This window comes from Gossypium hirsutum, chromosome D13 (genome assembly GCF_007990345.1).
Source record: "Gossypium hirsutum isolate 1008001.06 chromosome D13, Gossypium_hirsutum_v2.1, whole genome shotgun sequence".
Lineage (NCBI taxonomy): Eukaryota > Viridiplantae > Streptophyta > Magnoliopsida > Malvales > Malvaceae > Gossypium > Gossypium hirsutum.
In genome coordinates, this window is record NC_053449.1 from 57,128,431 (window position 1) to 57,154,559 (window position 26,129).

The following is a 26,129-nucleotide window of genomic DNA, read 5'->3' on the forward strand; positions in this document are numbered from 1 at the left end:
CTTGGGCGAAAATACCACTTCCCAACACACTATTCTTTTCTGAACCAAATTTTCTTATACATATAATCTATTTTTCAGACGAACACTCAAACATAATCGTAGACTTCAACCTGTTTTTATGCCAAGGAAGTTTCAGCCTGAAAACCTATACAGGGTCCCAAGTATTGGAATTTGATCACAAACATGCTGGATACACCGGATACTAGATAAAATGTGCCATTTCCATTTCACAATGATGAATGATGAAGTCAAATATACAGTTTTTCAGACTAGGAAAGAGTATACCAACATTATGCTCTTATTTCTCTGGAAATTTCTTGCCCCAAACATGATATCGGAAGAAAAAGGGTAAAACTTGATGCTTGTATGCTCGATTCTCACTCGATCCAAGAAATAGAAGGAAAAAAAACTCAGTCGGCTACTCACTTGTGTAATATCCCTTTCTTTTGTAGTTTAGGCTTTTTGTGGTTTTGGTTCTGCCATGGAATTTAACACTCAGTTATCAAAAATTAGAAATGACACGAAATGATAGAAAAAAGAAACAATTTACCAAAAAAAAGATATACCTTTTGTCTCTGAAGAGCATCATAATCTATCCTCTCCTTCCAGTTACTCTTACGAAGTTTGATTGGTCTGTTTCCAACATATTTACCTGCACCACATCATCCACAAAAAGAATGCTCATAGAATACAAACATATTAAAGCCATAAGATGTACAAGTTTGGCCGAGGATTATAGAAGTACTCACCATTCATCTCCTTAAGTGCAGCTGCGAGGTCAGAAGGGTTAGCAAAGCTAACAAACCCATAGCCCTTTGTTTTGCCTGTTCGTTTGTCTCTAACAACCTGGTAAGTAAATAATATAAGCATACAAATATTCTTAGTTATCCAATCATCTCGTAGGAATTCATTAGCACCTCACCACAAGCCATGCAAACAGGCATGCAATTCCCTTTCTCTCTCAAAAAAAAAAAAGAAAAGGAAAAAAAACCCGAACAAACAAAATATAATGCCAATGTAATGGCTCACAGACAGGGTATTAAACAAATAAACCCAAAATATACTTAAAACATTACCATAATCATGTGTCAAGCCTCATATCATACTACCGACAGAAAATGAGCATAATCAACAAATCTGACTCTAACCAGTCATCATTTTAACAGCCAAAACCCCATAATGCATAAGTGATGCTGATTCGCCACAAACTCCCAACCCAGTGCACACATAGTTGATGTTGTTTAGACTTGAGGGGTGAATTGTCGGATACAAGTATATATATGATTCAAACATGCTCAATTTTTTCTAAGATTTTCCATATATTTGGAGGATCACCCATACCTACATCTGAATATATGTTTGACACCAGTGCCAACCACAGAAGTCGATTCAGAACCAGTAAAAGGACAGGTGGTTAAGCATCATTGGAAAGTTGAAATTTCAGTTCTTCTCACATTTCAACACTATACGATATCAAAGCAAAGGATAATGTGGACTTCCAGTTTTCTCTCTTTAAAGTTAGAAAAGATGAGGCAATCCCCTATTAAATAGATTAACAGGTTGGCTCACCTTGCACATGCTTGAAATGAGTTGAGATTGCTATAACTCAAGCTACTCTACAAGTTAAGTTAAACATACCATATTCAATAGATCAGTTCCAGCAACCAACATCCAATATTGGTCTCTACAATTTGGACAGGATTGACGAATGCAAAGGATTATCCATTAAATTGCAGAATTCCAATTTTAAAGCAAAACCTACCTTAAACACAGACAGACAACAGCCCTGTGCGCTTCATACAAAAATCTGAACAGGAAATGGAAAGAGTTGATACACCCATGGGAAAAACGTATACAAAAGGAAAACATACAAAATCATGTAATTTTGGAAACTTACTCTGGCCATGTTAAAGGAAGGAAATCGCGCAAAAGCTTTTGAAAGCACATCGTCATTCACCTCATTGCCCAGATCACCACAAAATAGGCGAAAGTCATCTGCGGAGTACCAACAAAAATAAAAACATCAGAACTAAAAGAAAACGGGAAACACACATAGAAATAAAATAAAAAAGAAAAGAAAAGAAAAGAAAAAAGAAACAAGTATGATAATTAGATAGTTCATACTTTCGGGCCATTCGGCAAGGGTTGGATCCTCCCATGACTGACCAGCAGCTTTACGTGGGATTGCTTTCTTTTTGGTTTCGGCTTTGTGCTCGGTCTCACAGCTTGCAAGGGCGGCCTTTAAGCTCTCTAGTGCTTCAGGGGTAACTATCTGAGCATCCCTTTGAAATAACTGTTGGGCCTGTTCAAATATACTGCAACAAGTTACACAAATGAAGTGTGTACTTGAACTCACAGCTCTATAATATATTAACACTAATCAGAGGTAATGACTGCAAATTAGAATTAAAAGTTAATTCTTCCGTTAAATATTCGATTTTCAATTCCTGCAACACAAATTTATTTTCGAGTTTTTAATTCTCATTCTCACTTTAAACAAAAAATATAAAATATATATATATCACATCCCTCTAGAATTAGGAGGGAAAAAAAACAAATTAAACTGACATAATTCCTAAACTTCACGAATCCATAATTTGCTTTTAAAAATAAAAAGTTGATATCTATAATTTGTTGATAGTCTGACCTGATGGTATTGAGGGAGAGAATAGACACCGGTGACGGTGGCAACAGGGGCGGGGTAGACAGGGGCTGCGGCGACCGGAACAGGCTGGGGAGACGGGGCATAAGGTTGGGCCTGTTGCTGGAGATGAAACGGCAAAGGGAAAGAGGACGAGTTCGCCGACGTTTGGTAGGTGAATTGAGAAGAGGATGAGGATGAAGGAATTGTGGCTGAAGAGGGTGGAATCGACATTGTTGATAATGAGCGATTTAGGGTTCGGGGAGAAGCAAAGTTGGGTGAGAAAGAGGAGAAAATTTTTCCTTTTTTCTTCAATGGAGGAAGTTTCTGGATTTTGCGGGGAGTAACCAACAAAGATTTTAAGAATGTTCTAAAAGAGTCCTAAGTGAATGAAAAAAGGACAGGAAGCTTTTGTTAGATTTTGGAAGATGGACTAGTTTCGGGTCCAAATGAACTCATTAACCCGCCCATTAAATTACCTAGATTTTTATTACAACTAGACTCATCATCTGTGTAAAAGTAATTTTTAGCTTAAATATGTAAAAGGTCCCTGCACTCTTTTGAAATTCAAAATTTAGTCTTTACACTTTAATTTTGAGACATTAAGTATTTTTTTTATTTGAAAATTTTGATCCCTCCGTCTATTTTTATCAATAGTGGCTGTTATAAAAAAGGGTAAAATATATTTTAACCCTCAATAGTTACATTTTTTTTGTCAATTTAGTCTTTATCCTTTAAAAGTAAATAAAAAAATTTAACCATATTTTAAATAAAGACATAAAGTTAAAATAATCTAAAATAATGAAATAAATAAAAATTATATAAAATTCAATTAAAAATAAAAAAATCATTTTAAATATATAACTTTTTTGGGTCTATTTGGACTGAACCGATTGGACTAGGAATCAGTTGGGATATTGGTCTAATAAGAGGTAAAAAATCGGTTGACCTACAAATCAATACAAATTGTTTGAATCAATCTAAAAAAAACTACTTGAAACGATAGTTATAATGATATTTTATAATTTTATAATTTTTATTTTTAAAAATTATTTGCATTGAACCAATTGACTGTTCGAATTGGAAATTAATGTCTAACCAATAGTTCAACCACAGTCTAGTTCCAAAAATATTGACAGAATTTACAATAATAAAACAGTTATTTACTTAGGCTGGTTGGGTTACACAGTTGATAAACATCTCATACTATAATTCAATGAATAAATAATATTTTTTTTTGAAATTTTGGCAATATTTTTAGAATTAGATTAATAGTTGAATTGGTCAGATTAATAAATTTTTAGTTCGAATGGTTTGACCGGTAAAAAGCAAATACATTATTAAAAAATAAATATATTTAAAAATTTTATAAAAATCTTCTCAATCAATTTTTTAGTTCGATTCAACCAGTCTGTGTTAATTTGTAGGTCATCTAATTTTTACCTCTCATCGAGCTGATACCCCAACCTATTCCCAGTCCAATTGGTCTAACTAGTTGGTGAAATCTGGTTTAGAAAAGTTAAATTTTGAAAATGTTTATATATTTAAAAGGGTAAACTACACCTAGGGTCATTTTTGTTTACCTCAGATTACATTTTAGTCATTTATGTTTGAAATGTTACGTTTTAGTCACGTTATTGTGTTGTAACATTTTAGTCACTGAGCCATTAATTGTCGTTAACGGTAAGCTGACGTGGCACGTTAAATCTTCATTTCAAACAAAAAATTAGGTTAAATTATACAATTGGTCTCCATATTTTTTCGTTTTGAGCAATTTAAAATTTTCTTTTATGTTCTTTTAATTTTTTTCATTATGTTCCATTCTCTTCTGCTTCTCCCTCTATTTTCCTACCTTCTCCATTACTTTTAACATATCAAGAAGTCGAATTGGTGGTGAAGAAAAAAACATGGTATGGGTTTTTGGGTTTTGGTTATAGGCAATGATGACTTTCGACTTCCTACTTCTTTCTTCACTGCCAATTTGACTTCTTGATATGTTAAAAGAAATGAAGAAGGTAAGAAAATAGAGGGACAAATAGAAGAGAATGGAAAAAGAAAAAAAAAGTTTAAACAATATAAAAAAATCTAAATTGTTCAAAATAAAAAATATGGGGATCGATTGTATAATTTACCCTAAAATTTTTGTTTGAAATGATGATTTAAAGTGTCATGTCATCTCGCCATTACACCATTAGCGACAATTAACGACTCAGTGACTAAAATGTTACAATACGATAACATAATTGACTAATTGCCCTATTTAAAATGATTTTTTATTTTTGAATTTTAAATAGTTCTTTTTCATAATTTTAGATTTTAAAAAATATTTTTAATTTTTATGTTTTCATTTAAAGTATGGGAAAATTATTTTTTTTAAAAATTATTTACTTTTAAAGAGAAAGGATTAAATTGTCAAAAAATGTAAATATCGAGAACTAAAAAAGTTATTTTACCTTTTTTACAATGGCCATTTGCAACAAAATTAAATAGAGGCACCAAGATTTTCAAATAAAAAGAGTAGAACAATTCAATTTTGATGTATCAAAATTAAAGTATAGAAAATTTCAAAAGTGATATTTTTAACTTTTTTTCATAAAGTAAATGTAAAGTTTTTATGTAAAAATATTTATAAAAGTGTTAGAGTTGTGTGACCCAAATTCTAAGAGATTGCTTGCAAGTCAAGTTAAACAAAAATATATTTTCTTTCTAGAAGATTTAGTATTTATTAGTATAATATATTTAGCATTTATTAGTATAGTTTATTTGACTTACTAATTTAGCCAATAAATAGGCTCTTTTACAATCTTAGAAATAACACCCATTAGATTAGAACTCATAACACATTCAGAGAATTTTATGTTTATGTTTTGAGGGTTCTTTGTTTTTCGGGTTTTCGTGGTTTAGTTTTATCTCCATCTTTTGTACTTTTCATTCTTTTACCATTATAGTAAAATTATCTTTACCCGTGGTTTTTTTATCCTCTTTGGAGGGGTTTTTTCACGTTAAATTTGTGTGTTCATCTTCTCAATTTCTTCTGCTATTTTTACTTGTTTGTTACTTAATCGGGACGATCCTAACAAGTGGTATCAGAGCTAGTTTAATTTTCATAGATCAGCCCATTCAGAGATGGCAGCAACAAGGTTTGAAATTGAGAAGTTCGATGGTGAGACAAATTTCAATCTGTGGCAAGTTCGGATGATGGCAATTCTAGTTCAAAACGGCTTGAAAAAGGTTGTTACAGGGAAAAAGCCTAAAAATCTAAATCAAACAGAATGGGAAGAGCTTGATGAAAAGGCCTTGTCTACAATCCAGTTGTGCCTCGCGAATATAGTATTGTAGGAGGTATTGATGGAGAAGACCTCATTCGCATTGTGGAAAAGGTTAAAAACTCTTTATGCGACTAAGTCTCTAGTTAACCATTTAGTGTTGAAACAACATCTATTTACGTTTCGCATGAACGAAGGTGAGCTTCTTAGAGATCACATCAGTCAATTCATTACTCTTTTAAATGATTTAAAGAACGTTGAGGTTCATATTGACGATGAAGATCAAGCTATGCTATTATGGTGCTCTTTACCCTCTTCATACAAGTCTTTCAGAGAGACCTTGATTTATGGCAGAGACAAACTCTCGTTCGAAGATGTGAAGGGTCATTTGTTGAGAAGAGACAAACTCGACAATGAGTTTGGTTTGAATAGCAAAGCAGATAGGCAAGCTTCCGTTTTGGTAGCATCAAAGAAACGAGACAAAAAGTGTCGCTATTGTAAAAAGTTAGTTCACGTCAAAGCAGATTATTACAAACTACGAAATTAAAGAGTTGCTGAGAGTAACGAGGAAGTTGTAGTTGGTGCAAATTTGGTCGATGAAAATGGTGATGATTTCTTGTTAGTGTCAACGAGCGATAACTCCAAGCTTACGTCTGAGTGGATCCTAGATTCAGGATGTTCTTCCACATGTGTCCCAATAGAGAATGATTCTCCACATACAATTCAGTTGAAGGTGGAGTTGTGCACATGGAAAACGATTCATCTAGTAAGATAATCAGTATTGGTACTGTTAAAATTAGGATACACAATAGGACAATTAGGACACTCTCAGATGTCAGGTATGTACCTGATTTACGAAAGAATCTCATCTCATTGAGTATTTTAGACTTGAAAGGATGTAGAATCAACATCAAGTCGAGCGACATTAAAGTATCTCGTGGAGCTCTCGTTTTGTTAAAAGGTAAAAGAACTGGCAGTCTTTATATTCTGGAAGGTTCTACAGTGACCGGTGAAATCGAATGTCCCTCGTCCGTTACGGAGTCAAAGTCAACTCGTTTGGAGCGGAGGCAACTTGGTCATAGGAGGGAAAAAGGTATGACCGTTTCGTTGAAGAGAGGTTCTCTTTTGGATGCAGGTTTTGAAAAGTTAGGGCACTGTGTTCGTGAAAATTAAACCCGGGTTAGTTTTGATTTGGCAGTGCACAAGTCGAAGGCTAGAAGTCTTCCAGCTTCTAAGTATAGATTTGACTCAGTTAATTCCCTGCATAGTTCAAGATAGGCCCATGGCGGGTTTTGGCAAAGATGGCGTTGAAAGAATTCGTGTCAAGGTGGAGATTGTTAGAGTTGTGTGACCCAAATTCTAAGAGATTGCTTGCAAGTCAAGTTAAACAAAAATATATTTTCTTTCTAGAAGATTTAGTATTTATTAGTATAGTTTATTTGACTTACTAATTTAGCCTATAAATAGGCTCTTTTACAATCTTAGAAATAACTCCCATTAGATTAGAACTCATAACACATTCAGAAAATTTTGTGTTTACGTTTTTCGGGTTCTTTGTTTTTCGGGTTTTCGGGGTTTAGTTTTATCTTCATCTTTTGTACTCTTCATTCTTTTGCCATTATAGTAAAATTATCTTTGCCCGTGGTTTTTTTATCCTCTTTGGAGGGGTTTTTCCACATTAAATTTGTGTGTTCATCTTTTCAATTTCTTCTGCTATTTTTACTTGTTTGTTGCTTAATCAGGACGATCCTAACAAAAAGATATGCTTATTGAATCCAAAATTTTCAATGTTGTAATTCATGACATATTGAAAATTAAAGGACTTAAATTTTAAATATAAGCATTGTATAAATCATCCTTTGTTTATTTATTAAATGTGGGACCGAGAAATAATGGAAATAAATTTTTTAATCTAATAAAAAGAATAATGAAGAGAATAGCAAATGCATGTATGTTGTCAATGTAGGGATAAGGAAAATGTATTAAATGATTTTAAAAGGGGCTTGATGAACAATTAACCATCGTCCTAAAGGGTAATTAGATCGAGACTCTAATGTCTTAGTGGATGGCCATGACAATGGCCTTTGATTCCCACTAATCAACCAACGAGCAGAACATTTACAGTGTTGGTGGTAAGAATCTGCAACTTCCTGGACTGTTTTAAGAACGGTCCAAGCCTCATGAGCAATACTTGAAGTCTTGTGGATTTACACTATTGAAGCTAACATCTTGGAATTAAAACTGGACGCTTTATCTTGATTTACGATATAAGTGGTTTGATGATCCCAACTCCGTTTATTTCTTTCCTAGGTGGCTCCCAACTTGATAAAACAGTATTCCTAATTTGATATCAATTGAAAGTTTTGAAACAATAATTGTCAATTGCTTCAGGCACCAGTGAAGAATAAAGAAGAAAAACAATGTACACTCGATATGTTTGCGTAATTCAGTTTTCATACGTCTGTGGGGCTTTGCCCAAAGAGATAATCTATTATCTTAATATCTCGTACAACAAGTGATTACAAGCGCTAACACTCACTGGATTAACATTCTCACTTTTTCACCTAAAATCTAGATCACTCTCCTTTAAAATTTCCCCTTGAAAACTTAGGATAAAAACTAAGTGACACACTTGATTACTTACAAAATACACTTTGAAAATGAAGTTCTAAATAACAGAATAAGTGCCATGTTACCTACACAAGCATTTCAATGTATAAGAGTTTAAAGCTTGTTAAGGTAAAGACTAATTACAACCAATCTTCCTATCAAAATAACAAGATAACCAGCCAAGTAATATCTTCAATATGACAAGGATAAGTCTTCAAATCTTCAAAATATATTACCAAGTTGCATGATCCGATCCAATCTCCTCAAAATAGAGAAGTCGATTTGCTTAATCCAATCAAAACCAGTCTTCAAGATATTCTTATAATAGGTTTGGATCTCATAGATAGACTTACACACGTCCAGATAATCAGTAAAGATCACAACCTAAAGATTTGTAAACAAAAATGGCCAACTTCATATAAGGCAAGTTATGAGGCTGAGCAGTGCCAGACAACAATGGACTCTAGTCGTGGCACTACTTTAGGCACTTCTCTCATACTTGTCTCAACAACAAAACCTCTATTAAGGTCAAACAAGTTTTTCATATTTAGAGCATGAATCTAACTTCACTAAACAAACTTCAATCCATCACAATCAGCCCAAATCTCATCAAAACAATTACTTTTTATATAGGAATACAAAGGATCATAAAATCAACCCTTATATATTATATATAAGGTAAGTAAGTAGATCACATAAGAATCCTTGAAAAATAACCTTACTTGCTTTAATCTCTTCTTCAATAATAAACACGGGATTTTTTGCACAAAATCCTCAAAAAGATTCAAGCATACAACCAAAATATTTTGATCAAACATGCTAACAAATAAGATAAGTTATAAGTTTGAGCAGTACCAAACACCAATGGGCATTGCTCCTTGGCACTCCTCATTAATTGTCTCAACAATATCCATAGGTGTCAAGTCTACAGATTAAAAGATTCACATATCAATAAAGAATTATTAGTGTTATGATAAAAAAGAAGAGAAAAATAATATTTTTATATAATAGCTCTAAAGTTATATGTGTTTTAAGGCCCTGAGACTTTGAATGTCTAAGTTCAAGTTTCACCATGCGCAATTATAATGCGTGGTTTCTCTTTCAAATTTATTTTGAGCTTGAATCTCATTATATGTGGATTATGTTTGAATTTATTCCTGTGTTTAATCCAATAATACTTTGAGTTAACTTAATTCTACTTATAATTGCTCAAATATATATTCATCGACTATACTATATACAAATATGATAAATAATTGAATTTATATGATTTAATTTATGATTAATAATAAAATGATATATTTATAACATAAACTATATGCTTTCAATTGCTCTAAGAAAAAATTTCTAAATTTTATATTATATTTGTAAATTAAATTTGAAATGGAGTCGAATGAAATGGTTTAAAGGGAGGTGTTTTTCATCAATTAAAAAATTTGTTTTCACTTTTTCACATTTAATGATTTTTCTTTATTTTCAGAATTGATGAATTAGTTTCTTTTATTTTTCTTTTTTCAAAGGTATTAATTGGATTTTCAGGGTAAATTTGAAGAACACCAAAATTTAGAAAAATGTTGTTATTTTTATAATCATAAAAATAGTAATAAATTTCCATATTGCATTTGGGGTTTTAGGGTTATGGTTAGGTTAAGATATGCTTGAAATCAGATTCAACATTTAATTTTTTTCCACTTTAGAATTGTTATTTTAAATTTTAGCGGTTTCAAACTTGGGAATATATTTATTCTTTTTAATTTTTTGAAGATGGAAATATATTTATTTATTAAATTCAGCTTATAAATCTGGTGTAGTCAGAAGGAATTTTCAGAGCAGCTTTAGGTGAAGTCAAATTACAGAAATACTTTTGATGAACAAGTAAACTCAATTTTTTTCTCCCTTTTAATTTTATGTTTTTTTCTTTCCTGATGATTGATTTTGTTCTGAAAATTTTATTGATCAATTTTTTTGATAGTGATATTTTAGGGTACAGGTTTATTTAATCTGACCTATTTATGGTGAAAATAATACATGGATTTTTATTTAGGTCTCAAATTAATAAAAAAAATCTAAGAAATGTGTTGATGAATTTGATGTTCAATGCTGCATTTAACTTTGTAAATGTTAAAATTAATTGTTCTTGTGGATGAATTTATCTGATCCTAGAAATAATAGAGCTGGATTATTAATATAAGGGATCATGATTTTTAAGGTTATGAAATCACCTGGATTATTCAACCAATAAAAGAAAAACACCATCATAACTCTAGGGTTTTTTTTCGATGTTTAAAATTATCTATAATTTCTTCCCAATTTTTAATTAGGAGGATAAACGTACTTGAGCATGCTCGAACTCACCTCTTCCTGTACTGGTAATAATGTCGATACCAATCAAATTGAGACTCAATCGGTAAGTTTAGGGTTTTGAATTAACTCAATCGAGAATGTGAGAACATTATGTTTTGAACTATCACCTCTTCTTGCACCGACAATAATGTCGATATTAATCGAATTGAGACTCAGTCGGTAAATTTAGGGTTTTGAATTAACTCAATCTGAAAATATGAGAACATTAGTTTTATTGATTCAACTAATTAGGCTATATTAGTAATTTGGGCAAGAGTTTTATTAAATTACATGGCGAATCACATTTTAGCTCGATGGTAAATTTGTGTGGGGTTCAAGTTGATTGGCATAAGACCCAGGATTCGACTCTGTGTTTGTAAACTTTTTCCCCCCTCCCCGTTATAATGTACTAATGATTAGAAATGGTTGGAAGTTTTAGGATCTCCAAAATGCTTTAGAATTGATCCTCCTCAATGCTAAAAACATGAATCTGTAACATTATTACAGTTTTGACATTTATGCTAATCTTATAAGGATTTAATGCTTTATTTTGAATGGAAATGAAGTTTTTTATTTATTTTTTAATTGCTTGCCTGTTTCTGTGTGGGTAAAATATTATATTTACAATCGTTCAGACAAATAGGTACCTTACATTGGGTTGTTTAGCTTTTAAGGTGGGTCTCTTTTGTATTAATTTGTTATCTATTCCTCGTACAAAATGTAGTTTTTTGAATAGTCATCCATTGTCTTGTGTAGTAATACGGATAGGGATGGAACTTGTGAGAGTTTGTCTTGAAGAAAAGAATGATGATATTTCATCAGTTCCACCAGGTTTCGAGCCTCGTGCATCGTTTACCTTAAAGACTGAGGCACAGGATACTAAAAGACATGAGCGTGATAATTTGATCTGTTGTTCAGCCTCTACTAGAGCCATTCTAGTTGAAAAGGGAACTGGGTTGGCCAATGATGAAAGTTCAAAGATTACAAGGTCAATGTCTATGAGGCGTCGACCTTGGATAAACTATGGTCAATATGATAACAGTTCAGAAGATGAACCCGATCATGGAAAGCTCAATCAAGTTAGTTTCTTCTTTCCTTGTTAAGTTGTTTGTTTATCATTGTATAGCTGCAACATCTTATATGCATGAAATGACTTAGAAGTCCCTTATAGTTAAGGTTTTTTTGGTAGGATGACTTCATGTTTATTTTGTATTGTAGAGTTGCGTAATTCAGTGACTATAAAGCAGATGGACTATGCATTCTAGAATGTATAATTGATATGATGTTTTACTTTATTAACCATTGTCTTCAAATGTTACTTCTGAAAATTTTACATGAAGTGGAACAAGAGAATAGGACAAGCAAGCAAAGTTTCCGATAATGAAGTGGAACAAGTGTTGAAACAGGTAACTGCAAGATGGCGTCCAGAAGAGGCATGTCGGCCAGATATTGAGGATGTACCTGTGTTCTACCCAACAGACGAGGTACTTAATGTTGCTTACAATATTTTGAGTTGTTTAATTTTCTTAATTTTTCGTGCCATGCTTGTTACTTTTGCTTGTAAAATCTAGAGTTCTACTTTATAGAGTTGAAGTATCTTAACTGGTTTCATTTTGTTTCTCCAGGAGTTTGAAGATACTTTGAAGTATATAGCCAGCATACGACCAAGAGCAGAACAATATGGAATCTGTCGCATTGTTCCTCCATCTTCTTGGAAGCCTCCTTGTCCTCTTAAAGAAAAGAATATGTGGGAAAATTCTAGATTTGCTACTCGTGTGCAGAGGGTTGATAAGCTTCAGAATCGTGATCCGATGAGAAAAATGTCAGAAGCCAATAACAATATCAGGAGGAAAAGGAGAAGATGCATGAGAATGGCTATAGACTGTGGGCCTGATAGTGGAAGCATCTCAGAGTCTGATGCTGGACTTTCTGAACTGGAGGGGTTTGGTTTTGAAGTTGGCCCTGAGTTTACTCTGGATAGATTTCAGAAATATGCAGATAATTTCAAGACCCAATACTTTAGGTTGAAGGAAAATGATGTAAATATGGAAGGTAAAATGGCCATTCTTCAAGATCACCATGAGCCTTCAATTCAGAATATTGAAGGTGAATACTGGAGGATAGTGGAGAAAGCGACTGAGGAAATAGAGGTACAACTTGCAAGTTTAGGAAAAATAAATTGACCACTCCTCTCTTTGATTGATTTACTTCTGCATGGTTAACATAGCAGTTGGAGCTTCGTTTTTCATCTGCCCTAATCTTTCTTTCCTTTTTAAAAGTTCACAGTTGCAAATATGTGTACCTAATTCTTATGCTCTATTTCTTTTTAAGGTCTTATATGGGACTGATCTGGAAACTGGAGTTTTTGGTAGTGGATTCCATAAGAAGCTAAATCAAGTTGGACTTGCTTCTTATGAAAAATACATAAAATCAGGCTGGAACTTAAACAATTTTCCCAGGCTTTCTGGATCTGTCCTCTCGTATGAAAGCAGTGACATTTCTGGGGTTTTGGTTCCTTGGTTGTATGTAGGAATGTGCTTTTCCTCCTTTTGTTGGGTAAGACTTCTAGGTCTATGAACCTCCCAATATGTTTTGAATATATATATCATGTGCATGTAATATGGCATCATAAGAACAGTTAAGAAGTTGGTATATCTTAAAGTGATCAGATCCAGGTTGAAATATAGTGCTGATGTGAAAATGTGCATGCATTTGTTGGCCTATCAATGGTTCTTTTGAACTTGCAAGTTTGATGTCTCATTTAAGGCCATTACTTTTACATGCAACACTTCTGTTTTAGGCAGCTGTTTACAATCAAAGGATGACTTAAGGATGCTAATAATTGCTATTTCTTTTTGCTTTCTTTTGTTTTATATGGATGCGACCAGCATGTTGAAGATCACCACCTATACTCGTTGAATTACATGCATTTGGGTGCTCCAAAAATTTGGTATGGTGTCCCAGGAAAGGATGCTTCTAAATTGGAGAAGGCTATGAGAAAGCATTTGCCTGACCTTTTCGATGAACAACCTGACCTGCTTCACAAACTGGTGAGCTAAAAGTTCTATAACATGGTTCAGAAAATCTTTGTCCCAGGTCTGTTAAATTACTGTAATATTACTGCATGATACTAATTATGCTTTGAATGTCATTCTTTCATACAGGTCACTCAGTTGTCCCCTTCCATACTAAAATCTGAAGGGGTACCTGTCCATCGATGTGTTCAGAATGCGGGAGAGTTTGTTCTGACTTTCCCTAGAGCATATCATGCAGGGTTCAACTCAGGTTTCAATTGTGCAGAGGCAGTAAATGTAGGTCCTGTTGATTGGTTGCCCCATGGACAGATTGCTATCGAGCTATACCGTGAACAAGGAAGAAAAACTTCCATCTCGCATGACAAACTATTGCTTGGAGCAGCAAGGGAAGCAGTCAAAGCTCACTGGGAGCTCAATTTCGTGAAAAACTATACTTCTGATAACATGAGATGGAAAGATGTGTGCGGAAAGAATGGAGTCTTATCTAAAACTCTCAAGGTAAACATTATGCCCGCGATTTATCTAAAAGTACACGCAACGCATACTTAGCTCAAAGTCTTTAGGATAATATTTGACTTGTCTTGTTCACAGGCACGTGTTGAGATGGAGCGTTTAGCAAGGGAATTTCTCTGCGGTTCCTCTCAGGCTGTGAAAATGGACAGAAACTTTGATGCTACTAGCGAAAGAGAGTGTTGTATATGTTTTTTTGATTTGCACCTCTCTGCAGCGGGTTGTCGCTGTTCCCCTGATAGATATGCATGCCTCAATCATGCAAAGCACCTCTGCTCCTGTGCTAGGGATGCCAAAATTTTCCTCTTTCGTTACGATATAAACGAATTAAATATCCTTGTTGAGGCATTAGAAGGAAAACTAAGTGCAATCTATAGGTGGGCAAGACTAGACCTTGGAATGGCTCTGAGTTCATACGCCTCCAAAGACAATATAATGGAAGGAATACCTAAAGAGGTGCAGTCAAAACCATCGGTCGATTCCTTCAAAGATTTGCAAGGAGAAGAGATGTTGAAAGAGAAGCCTTTGATTTTAACTCTGACATCTAATCCGATGTTATCACACCAAAGAGATGAAGTATCAGAGGCTGCGTTACCATCAAATGATCCGAACTCTAAGTTGAAGAAAGAGGATGTGATCCTTTTTGGTTCAGACTTAAGCATGCATGGAGGCCGAACTGCCATGGAAAGTAAAGTGAAAAAGCCTGTAGCTCCAGTGGGTGATAATATTAATCTTCTTAGCTATGATGAACCAAAGAAACCAGTTTTAGAAAGACCAACAGAACATTTTGTTGCTAAGCAGTCAGAAGCCTCAACAAGATGTACTGAAAACTTGAGTCCATATACTTGCAACAATGAGCCTATAACTGATGCCAGTTCACCTGATTTACAAAGGAATGGTTGTTCATTTCAATATTTACAAGGGAAAGAGGAGCATACTGGAAATGGCATCACATTGCTAGGATCTAATGACCTGGAAAGCAACCATCAGGAACTGCTACTGTTGGGCAGTGAAAAAGCTAACAAGGAGAAACATGAGAATGTAGGAGCTATTGCCTCTTTAAGTTCAGTTGATAATGCAAGAAGTAATGTAGGAGCTCCAACTTGCTCACAAAATAATCTAGACAGAAATTTCCGGCAGAAAGGTCCTCGAATTGCCAAGGTAGTGCGTAGAATCAACTGTAATGTTGAGCCTCTGAAGTTCGGAGTTGCGCTCTCTGGGAAGTTATGGTGTAACAGCCAGGCCATTTTCCCTAAAGGTAAGTTGTATTCTGAGTCTATTAAGGCTGATGCATGTCAGTATATATGAACTCCTTTATTCTATTTAATGCAGGATTTAAGAGCCGCGTTAGGTATATAAGTGTTTTAGATCCAACAAATATGGCATACTATGTCTCAGAAATTCTGGATGCTGGGAGGGATGGACCTTTGTTCATGGTAACTTAAATTGTTTGTCTTTGATGTTCTTCATGTTTATGCTCGTATATCAACTATTTTTTTAATTGAATTTCAGGTGTCTGTGGAGCATTGTCCCAATGAAGTATTCATTCATGTTTCAGCTACCAGATGCTGGGAGATGGTGAGGGAGCAAGTGAATCAAGAGATCACAAAGCAGCACAGACTAGGAAGAACCAACCTCCCACCATTGCAACCTCCCGGAAGCCTTGATGGCTTTGAAATGTTTGGTTTTTCATCACCAGAAATTGTGCAGGTAAATCAGTTAGTATAATATGTTAAAAGTGATTCTTTCTGATGAAGTAAACTCATATTTCATATGGTTTAATCTAGGCTATTGAGGCAATGGATCTACATCGAGTTTGTATGGAGTATTGGGACTGTCGGCCATACTCACGGCCTCAAGTGCAGATTCCACAACATTTTCAGCCTCCTGGTAATGGTGGGAACTTAGAAACAACATCTGGGGAACAAAATGCAGGGGCTTATCAGAATAACTGCTTGCCTGATGGAGTTGACGCACTACTCGGAAGACTATTCAAGAAAGCCAACTCAGCAGAACTACATTCACTTTATAGTATTTTAAGTGATAAAAGACCACCCATGGGTATAGACCTCGTAGCTCGACTCCTTAACGAAGAGATTCACAGTCGTGGATGATTGAAATTCTTTGGTCATGCAGATTCTTAAGTACCAACATCCTGTTTTCATGCAACTTGCCCGCAATTATTCAATCCGTCATTTTTTGTTTTGAATTGGAGAAGATTGAAGACAGTAGGTTAGTTATTTTACTGTCGAATTTTTTGCATGCGGATCGATGCTCCGATTGGCTTCCGGCCCTGAGTTGGGCGGGACATTGGTAGTTTGGTTTCATACCATTCTCATTAAAAAAACAGAGCTAATTGTAACTGAATTTTATCTATTATATTTGAACAATTTCATTATAAATTTTAATAATTTTTTTTTTCACAATGCCAAGAACTAAATATAGTTCTTCTCGACCCAATAAAAGGGTAATACCTTACAATAAAATTATCCCAAACGTCAGTGGGAAGATTATAGGAGAAATTAAATGGTGGGGGGATTCCTGCAAACAATCCAGGAAAAGAAAAGAAAAGAAAATTGGGAAGACTGGAAAAGATGGGGTCAAAGATTTGTACTATGACAACTAAGTAGCTATGTTGTTTTAGAGCCCAGGCTGCAACCAACCAGTTTTGTCGATCGTGGATGGGCCATGGTGGGTGATAACAGCTGTCTTTTCTGCCATCTTGCCTCTCTCATTTTCGTTGCCCACATTGTTTGAGATTGTGAGGTAAATTGAATCCATAATTTTTTTAAAAAGAGACTAAAAAATTTCTACAATATTGACGCTAAACCTTCAGTATTTTCAATTGCATTCCCATACTTTAGTAGCAACTATTCTTTTTATTTTCAATATTTCTTGATTAATCTTAAAAAAAAAATAGATTGCACCTTTCCTTGTGATAGTTTAATTTTATGCCAGATGAATTAATTAATTAATTAATTTTAGATATTAATTTTGTATAAAATCACTAATATCTTGATTGGATAATTATATTTAGTAATTAATTAATATAAATTATTGATTAAATTAGGACTGATTGTCTTTATAATCTCGAATTTCTTAAATGTTGATTAGAAATTATATTAGTGTGAATCTTATACTTGTGTTCATTTTGCGTTTGACCTATTTACATTCTTAAGACACCAAAAAACACTTCAAATGATTTTTATTTTTGTAAAGAAATTCTATTTTTATCCCGATAGCGAATTGTGAACTTTTTTTCAAACAATAAAAATGGTGTGGATAAATACCAAAATTTTAAATTAATATAAAATTTGTTGTTAAAATTGACTAAAAACAAAATCTTGATAGTGAAAAACCTAATTGAAGCCCGAATTATGGATTAAAACATTAACTTCAACAATTTAAAGCGAATTCACTGCCTCAAATAGCACAATTTGTTGGGTTAAAGTCCACGGCTATGACATATGCCTCCAGCTAGAAAAAGTAATTAGGCACACTACAACAATGTCCCAAAAGCAAGCACCAACAACCACTATGGACATCGAATGGAAGACGGGAGAAATATAGACAAACCTTCAAAGCAAGGCCTCAACCACTAGAACTCAGATTTGACTCCAAAATTCCATCGTGGTGGCAGACGTCACCTGACAAACACATAAAACTAGACGCTTGGTAAAAAAAAAAAGTCCCGCAACGAACCTAAGGAAAAGGAGAAAGAATTCCATCAAAGGCTCTAATCCGGTGATAGGAGGTTGAAGAAACTGATGGTGGTGGTCGGACCTCTATTTGGGTTGTTATACTTAAGTAGTTGAATATTTTCTAAATTAATTTTGTATAAGATTTTATAATTAAAACTAAAAATTATTTGTACCGTGAATCCAAATATTATAATATCAATGTTAATTATGTAAATAAAAAATATTTTCTTGTACCATATTATAGGGTATGATATCATCTGAGAGAATGGTGTCAGACACAAGTATTGTAGACAACTTGTGATGTCTTTAATTTGATACATTTAAGGTTTCGAAATGTGGTTCAGAAAATATTTGTTATTCTAGAAAAAAATATTTTCCATATTAACAACATCACCTTAGTATAGCATAAAAAAATAAAGTTGGATCGTATTAGCATGTTGCATATTTCATAATTTTAATGATAGGTGGAATTAAGATAATATATACTTCGAAGAATATATGAAAAAAAATGAGATCTTGATGATCTTAATTATACAAATTCAAATTTAGATGATGATAAACCTGACCAAAGACCACAAATAATGATAATGGGCATACACTAAACATTAAAGAGAGAAAAACCCAACAAATATAAACTAGAACAATTAAGATGACCCCCACCATGTTTAAAATTTGACGGCACTTCGCACCATTAACAGAGCGGCTATGCTAATTTAAATGCTAAAAGATGCTTCAATTTTGGATTTTCCATGAATAGTGTCATTATTTTCTACTTAACATTCAATTTATTTATTTATTTTTCTAAATCTAAAGTTGAATCAATCTGAAAGCTTAGTTTATTATTTAAAAATAGTATTCATATAATTTATAATTAAATTTAAATAAAAAACATGTTTCTTTTTATGCTTTTTGAGAGTGATTTATTTTGATATTTTGAATTTTGGGTTTGATATCGAGCTTAAATGATTAGTTATACCGAATTAAATTATTGAGTGAATTCATTCATTAAACTAAATTCCATAAAGATGAGATTGTTAGACTCAAATTGGGTTAACGAATTTAGTGTCTTGATCTTCTTTCTCTCCTTGCTTATCTAGTATTATTGTATTGTTTTATTCCTTGTTATAACAACAAACACAATATCGATATTGTAACAAAGGCAAATTGAATTTTTCTCACAAAATTTTTAATTTTATCTAGACTCAGCTAACACAAAATTCTTGGCTTCATCCTTAAAGTCGGGAAAAATGTTGAATTGTTGGTTGAGTTGTAACTTCAATTGCAACTAAAGAACAGAAATGGAGTTGAGATCCAATCCTAAATCTGCAGACTATTATAATTTCAATAGCAGAATCCGACCTCATTCACGCTCATTGCAAACTCTTTCACTAAAATCTACGCAGATAAAAGCTTGATCTAAACTACTAATACATTATTACAATCTAAACCGCGCTAAAACAATTTATTCACAAAGTAATTTTTTTCACAATTATTTTTAGTAATAAAAAAATCGAATTCTCTAAATTCCACTTTAAATCATAAAAACAAACTCCCTAACATTTGTAGATTTGATAAATAAAATAAGTAGGATTAGAATTAACCATTGTAATTTTACCTAAATTAAACTTCTTATTATGGATAATGCAAATATTTTACTAAAACCACTACTCTCAAGAATCAATTCAGCATCAACAGTAAATATTTTAAATTTGTATACAATTTTACTTTGAGGATAATAATGTAGGACTTAATATATCAATTATTGGAATAATTTGTCAAAAATATATTTTTTTAAAAAGTGAAAATCTCTATTTTCTATAGAATCTCGTTTTGTCAAAGTTGGTATGGGTTATGCACATGTTTTAATCAACATCAATAATGCACCTCCGTTGTTTAATTTATCCATAATAATGAGACCATTTTTTTTTATGGAAAACGGGGTCGACTTGGGTTTTGAAAAATGAAAATGAAAACGGGAGTCACCACTGATCCTTTTTGATGAGGTGTGATCGGATCACCTCAAAAAGTGGTTGTTTTTAATAAACAATTTAATTTTATTAAAACAACGATTTTGGTCCACGAAATTCAGAAAAAATGGGTTCGAGAGTCGGTTACGCACGAGGAAGGATTAGCACCATCGATATGCCCAAAATTGGTACCTAGTTGATTACTTAATGTCTTAGTGTCGAAAAATTGAAAACTTTAGAGAAATTTAAAATACGATCCTTAAAAAAAACTCGGATGACATGGATTGAAATTCGAGAGGATATTTGGCTATTTGGTTAAACGAGAAATCGAAACCCAGCACCTTAAGGTACGTTCCTCAAATTTCCAAACGCAAAACATTGCCTTATTTTGAAAATTTTAAAAGGATATTAAGTCATTTGGTTGAACGAGAAAAATCGACACCCAGCACATTATGGCACGTTTTCTCGAATTTTCAAATGCTAAATATTGCCTCATTTAGAAAAATTTTCTTTTTTGAAGTGTGGTGTTAATATGCATAATGAAATAAAAATGAATATGACAAGGTAAGCATAAATATTGTGAGTAACAACAGATGTTAAGTAGGCAAAATGAAAATGACAAAGCGATTACATATAAAAAAAATAGCAAGTAAATAAATACGTAGAACTAAAGCATTTTTAGAAAAGTAATAGTGTATGTGAATAAATAAATAACACCAAGTAACCACGATTACAATACATAAAATAGATAAAACCATGTAGAAAATATGAAAATATATGTATGTATGTATGTATGTATGTATGTATGTATGTATGTTTTTAAGTTATGAAGATAAATAATATATGTATATATGTAAATAGTTTTAAAAAATGCGTATATATATATTATAAAATATATGTCAAGATTATAAAATATATGGTTGCATGTACATATTTTTAAAATGATAAAACATAATATATGTATATACATTTAGGATTTATAAAATATATGTATAGATTATAAGAACGTACGTGTGCATGTATATTTCTTAAAATTATAAAATATAAAAGAAGTATGTATATACATATATATATATATGAAAATAAAAAAAATATAGATTATAGAATATAAAAATATATATAAGTAGGTGTATATATTATGTACGTATATTATAACAATGTATGCATGTATATGTATATAACAAATTTTGAAGTTTAAAAATATTAAAATAAGCAAATAGTAAAATACTAATATTAATGGCATAATATAAAACCAAAATAGAAAAAAAAATAAAAAATAAAAACTAGGGCCAGATTTTAAATGAAATAATAAAAAGGTAAAGGACCACAGTAAAATGCGCGTTAAGAAGGAAGGACCGATCACGCAATATTCCCTATCCCGTATGCGCATTGATTTGTGCGGGACCAGATTGGAACAGGCGAGAAATTACGTGGCCGACATTAAAAGAAATAAAAGAGTGCGTCGCATATGTCACAGAATTGGAGGGACTAATTGTGTAAAATACCCATTAGGGTAATAATGCACAGCCCTCTTTCTTTTACACGGCGCCGTTTGAACTTCAACACAAAAGCTAAAGACTTTGTTTTATTTTTTGCTGCTACATTCTGCAGAGAGACGCAAAAAGAAATAAAAGGGAAATTCCCTTTTTTGCTAGGGTTCCAGGCTTAGCCTTGGAATCCCGTCGCCGTCATGCCTTCCCCTGCCCGGTGGCCGGAGCCATGCGAGGGTGTCTCCCACCAGCGCGTTGGAGCGCGCTCAGAGACCAAGGCTCTGAAATGGGGAAATGAGGAGAAAACAGAAGGCCTCTGTCCCTTCCTTAACCAGCGTTCGGCCACGGCAAAGAGCCGATGACGACGCCGGATTCAGGGGCCGATTCAGGTGAGTTTATTCTTCCCATTTTCCTTTATCTTTATTTTTGTTTTTGTTTGAAAAATCAAAATAAAAAATAAATACAACGGAAAAAGAAAAAGGAAAGATTGCAATCGAAAATCCAGGAAATCACCTTTGATTTTTTTTGCTTTTATTTCTGTGAATAAGTTACAAGAAAGAAAAGAAAAAGAACCCTGTTACAAGAATGAAGTTCGCCCCCCTAACAGATCTAAAGATCGATTTTTTACCGATTCCCCCCCTTTTTATCTATTTTTCGATCGGTTTTATACCGAAAGATACCAAAAGCAAAAACCCCCCTTTTCCTTTTGTTTGATTCGGCTCTTATAGCCGATTACACTACTATTTTCTATTCTTTGTTGCTGTTTCTTTTGCTTTTGTTGTTGTTTGCAGGACCTGATGAAGTCAACGGAGACGAAAAGATTCTATTTTGGTGCAAGGCGCAGCTGGCGGTGGCAGATCTCGGGCGTGGTACGCGCCGAAGACGCACATGGGCAGCAGCGGCGCGAGGCAAGGGCAGGGAACCCTAGGGTTCCCTGTGCTATTTAGTTTTTTGGGCCCCAATGGGCCGTTTTAGATTTTGGGCCTTGGGCTATTGGGTATTTGTTTGGTTTAAGGTTTGGGTAGTTTTTTGGAACCCTACAGCTGCCCCTCTTTGCTCGTTGTCGTGTAACGAGAACAGAGCAAAGACTAAGAAAGACCAAATTTTCCTAGTCTTGCCGAGTCTTGACTTCTTTGAGTGTTTCTCTTTTCCAAGTAGCATCCTTCCAGTCCACTGCGTCTTGTCGCTTCAATCCACTCCATTGCACTTCAGGGAGATCTAACTTGTAGTTTCAATCTTCTTTGCCGCAACTTCAGAGGGACGATGTTTGTGGTTCCACTTCAATGTTAGGGAGATAAGACTTGTTGTGGTAGATTTAATCTGACCTACTGCAACTTCGGAGGTATAGGATTGACTTTTATCCACTCTACTGCAACTTCGGGGAGATAGGATTTATTTCTTTCGTCTGCTCCACTACTGCTTAGGGAGATAAGACTTGATGTGATCTGCTCCACTGTAATCTCAGGAAGATAAGATCTCTGGCTTCAATCTACTCCACTGTAACCTCAGGGAGATAAGATCTGAAATTCTTCGATCTACTCCACTGTAACCTCAGGGAGATAAGACCTGATGCGATCTACTTTACTGTAACTTCAGAGAGATAAGATCCTTTATTTTAATCCGCTCCACTGTAACTTCAGGGAGATAGGATAGTGTCTTCGATCTGTTCTGCTGTAATCTCAGGGAGATAAGATCTCTGGCTTCAATTTGTTCCACTGTAACCTCAGGGAGATAAGATCTGAAATTCTTCGGTCTACTCCACTGTAACCTCAGGGAGATAAGACCTGATGCGATCTACTCTACTGTAACTTCAGAGAGATAAGATAGTGTCTTCGATCTGCTCCGCTGTAATCTTAGGGAGATAAGATCTCTGGCTTCAAGCTGCTCCACTGTAACCTCAGGGAGATAAGATCTTTTATTTTAATCCGCTCCACTGTAACTTCAGGGAGATAAGATCTCTGGCTTCAATCTACTCCACTGTAACCTTAGGGAGATAAGATCTGAAATTCTTCGGTCTACTCCACTGTAACCTCAGGGAGATAAGACTTGCATATTCAACCTGCCCCACTGTAACTTCAGGGAGATAAGGTTTGTGGCTTCGATCTGCTCCTCTGTAATTTTAGGGAGATAAGATCTAAAATTCTTCGGTCTACTCTACTGTAACCTCAGGGAGATAAGACTTGCATATTCAATCTGCCCCGCTGTAACTTCAGGGAGATAAGGTTTGTGGCTTCGATCTGCTCCTTTGTAATCTCAGGGAGATAAGACCTGAAATTCTTCGGTATACTCCACTGTAACCTCAGGGAGATAAGACTTGCATATTCAACCTGCCCCACTGTAACTTCAGGGAGATAAGGTTTGTGGCTTCGATCTACTCCACTGTAACCTCAGGGAGATAAGATCTAAAATTCTTCGGTCTACTCCACTGTAACATCAGGGAGATAAGACCTGATGCGATCTACTCTACTGTAACTTCAGAGAGATAAGATCCTTTATTTTAATTCGCTCCACTGTAACTTCAGGGAGATAGGATCTTTTATTTTAATCCGCTCCACTGTAATCTCAGAGAGATAAGATCTGAAATTCTTCGGTCTGCTTCGCTGTCGATGTAGGAAGACAAGATCTATCATATTCACTGATCTATTCTCTGGGGAACATGACATGTATAATGAACCTAATTATGCCTAATGATTAGGATGACATAATCAAAATGAATCAAATGCTCCTAACTAGACATGTGTGAATGGTGTTTGCATGAATGCAGAATTTTATTTTTCCGAGAATGATCTCGTTTAGGTTGTCACTACTCGAAGTTTATTAAGGCTTTGTGATTGACGTGCTACAACGCCTTCTCGCTTGACTGGTTTTTTCTGATGAAACATTTAGCCAGGTTGCCCCCACTGTAAACCTCAAAGTTCAACCCACTGGGACGCCAAAATTTGTACCATCATTCTCCCACTACAACCCAATGGTAGAAATATGTGGCTTTTCCTCAATCTTCTCCTATCACAATTCAAGGATATAGGACACGAATCGTTCTAGTTCCTCACACAATTCCCAATGTGTCATACTCATGTGCAAATGAAGGATCTCTTCTCTAAGGTAACCTCTTCCTACTGTCTGATGATTATTGCTTGCTTGTTCATTCCAGCTTTGTCGTTAAGCCGTCATCTTATCATTTTGTTCAATCAATGCATTTGACAACGAAATCTAAAGAGAAAGTCTAAATTTAAACTCTTCATTCTCAAATTTCCAACCTTTACCTGGTGTATTCTAAACAATCGTCCTGTTTCAGGTTCCTGTGATATTTAGAAACTTTCTAGAGTAATATGCAAAACTTTCTTTGTGAAAGTTTTATTAGTCCATTAATCATTATTCCAATGCAACACGTTTGCAAAAAGGTCATAACAATGGATAAGAATAAAGTTGGTTCTGAGCATAGCTCGAAAGAATAAAATATCGAAAATAGTAAAGAAGGATGACAAAGAAATTAATTGGGAATGTATATCTTGGAAAGGAAAAAAGTATTCCAAGAACAACAAATAATATGAGAATTGGGTGCCTCAGATATCGCAGCTTGACTTCTCTGTACAAACTTTTTGAAGACTATTTTGAGTTTGGCATGTGTTTAGGAGATCTACAGTGCTTTGTTGATGCCCCAAGATGTCGCTTATCCTTTCCTGTTAATTCAGGCATCACCACATGCCCCAATATGATCAAAATTTGAATCGCTCTGATCGCCTCATGCCCCATTCTGAACAAGTATTTGAGCCGCCCTTTTCGGGTTTTCAACTCAAATCCCCTTTGGCATAAGGCGCCCTTTCCGGGTTTTCCCCTTAGCCTCTCTATTTTTCATTTTCATTTTTCATTTTTCATTTTTTTTTGACTCAGAGTGCCCTTTGTGGGTTTTCACCTTGGTCCTTTCTTCTTCTTTAAACGACGTGTTGCTGTTTACACTACTATTTTCTGTTCTCTGTTGCTGTTTCTTTTGCTTTTGTTGTTGTTTGCAGGACCTGATGAAGTCAACGGAGACGAAAAGCTTCCATTTTGGTGCAAGGCGCAGCTGGCGGTGGCAGACCTCGGGCGTGGTGCGCGCCGAAGACGCACATGGGCAGCAGCGGCGCGAGGCAAGGGTAGGGAACCCTAGGGTTCCCTGTGCTGTTTAGTTTTTTGGGCCCCAATGGGCCGTTTTAGATTTTGGGCCTTGGGCTATTGGGTATTTGTTTGGTTTAAGGTTTGGGTAGTTGGGTTCTTGGGCCCCAGGCAAATTTGGGCTTCTACAAACGGTAACCACTAAAATAATAGGGTTCTATTCACAATCGTCTTAAAAGAGTATTTAATTTTAAAAAAAAACTATATAATTAACATATTAATTATAAATTATCTTATTTAATGAAAATATTATTATACTAATTTAAAATCTAAAATAATAATACAAAAAAAAAAACCTACTCAATTTTAACTAAGGATCTTTCAAGTTTAAGTTTTATCATGCACATTTATTACGTGTGATTTTTAGTCTAAATTTTTATTCAATTTTAAGTTCCATCAAGGGCGGAGCCTGTC

The 26,129-nt window shown here is 34.3% G+C and overlaps 2 protein-coding genes across 5 annotated transcripts; one reads left to right on the forward strand and one right to left on the reverse strand.

Annotated features, from left to right (window-relative positions):
- Nucleotides 1-203: 203 nt before the first annotated feature.
- On the reverse strand, nucleotides 204-3,098 carry LOC107936792 (RNA-binding protein 42). 3 transcript variants are annotated; one of them, XM_016869567.2, is made up of 6 exons: nucleotides 2,648-3,098; nucleotides 2,125-2,315; nucleotides 1,898-1,995; nucleotides 750-846; nucleotides 567-652; nucleotides 204-476 (listed from the first exon to the last, which is right to left on the reverse strand). In XM_016869567.2, the coding sequence occupies exons 1-6, from the start codon at nucleotides 2,746-2,748 to the stop codon at nucleotides 423-425; spliced, it is 627 nt and encodes a 208-aa protein (XP_016725056.1). In that variant the 5' UTR covers nucleotides 2,749-3,098; the 3' UTR covers nucleotides 204-422. The 3 variants fall into 3 exon arrangements, 2 of the variants coding, with proteins under 2 accessions (XP_016725056.1, XP_016725051.2); XM_016869562.2 differs by having other exon boundaries at nucleotides 2,125-2,302; nucleotides 2,648-3,083; XR_005923075.1 differs by lacking the exon at nucleotides 204-476 and adding an exon at nucleotides 1,763-1,807 and having other exon boundaries at nucleotides 2,125-2,302; nucleotides 2,648-3,085.
- Nucleotides 3,099-10,031: 6,933 nt separating this feature from the next.
- On the forward strand, nucleotides 10,032-16,810 carry LOC107922325 (putative lysine-specific demethylase JMJ16). Of its 2 annotated transcripts, none has more exons than XM_041109237.1 (11): nucleotides 10,032-10,392; nucleotides 11,617-11,939; nucleotides 12,201-12,344; nucleotides 12,486-13,010; nucleotides 13,192-13,416; nucleotides 13,749-13,910; nucleotides 14,025-14,393; nucleotides 14,487-15,663; nucleotides 15,738-15,841; nucleotides 15,918-16,115; nucleotides 16,193-16,809. In XM_041109237.1, the coding sequence occupies exons 2-11, from the start codon at nucleotides 11,631-11,633 to the stop codon at nucleotides 16,517-16,519; spliced, it is 3,540 nt and encodes a 1,179-aa protein (XP_040965171.1). In that variant the 5' UTR covers nucleotides 10,032-10,392; nucleotides 11,617-11,630; the 3' UTR covers nucleotides 16,520-16,809. The 2 variants fall into 2 exon arrangements, with proteins under 2 accessions (XP_040965171.1, XP_016707805.2); XM_016852316.2 differs by lacking the exon at nucleotides 10,032-10,392 and having other exon boundaries at nucleotides 11,581-11,691; nucleotides 11,779-11,939; nucleotides 16,193-16,810.
- The last annotated feature ends 9,319 nt before the right edge of the window (nucleotides 16,811-26,129 follow it).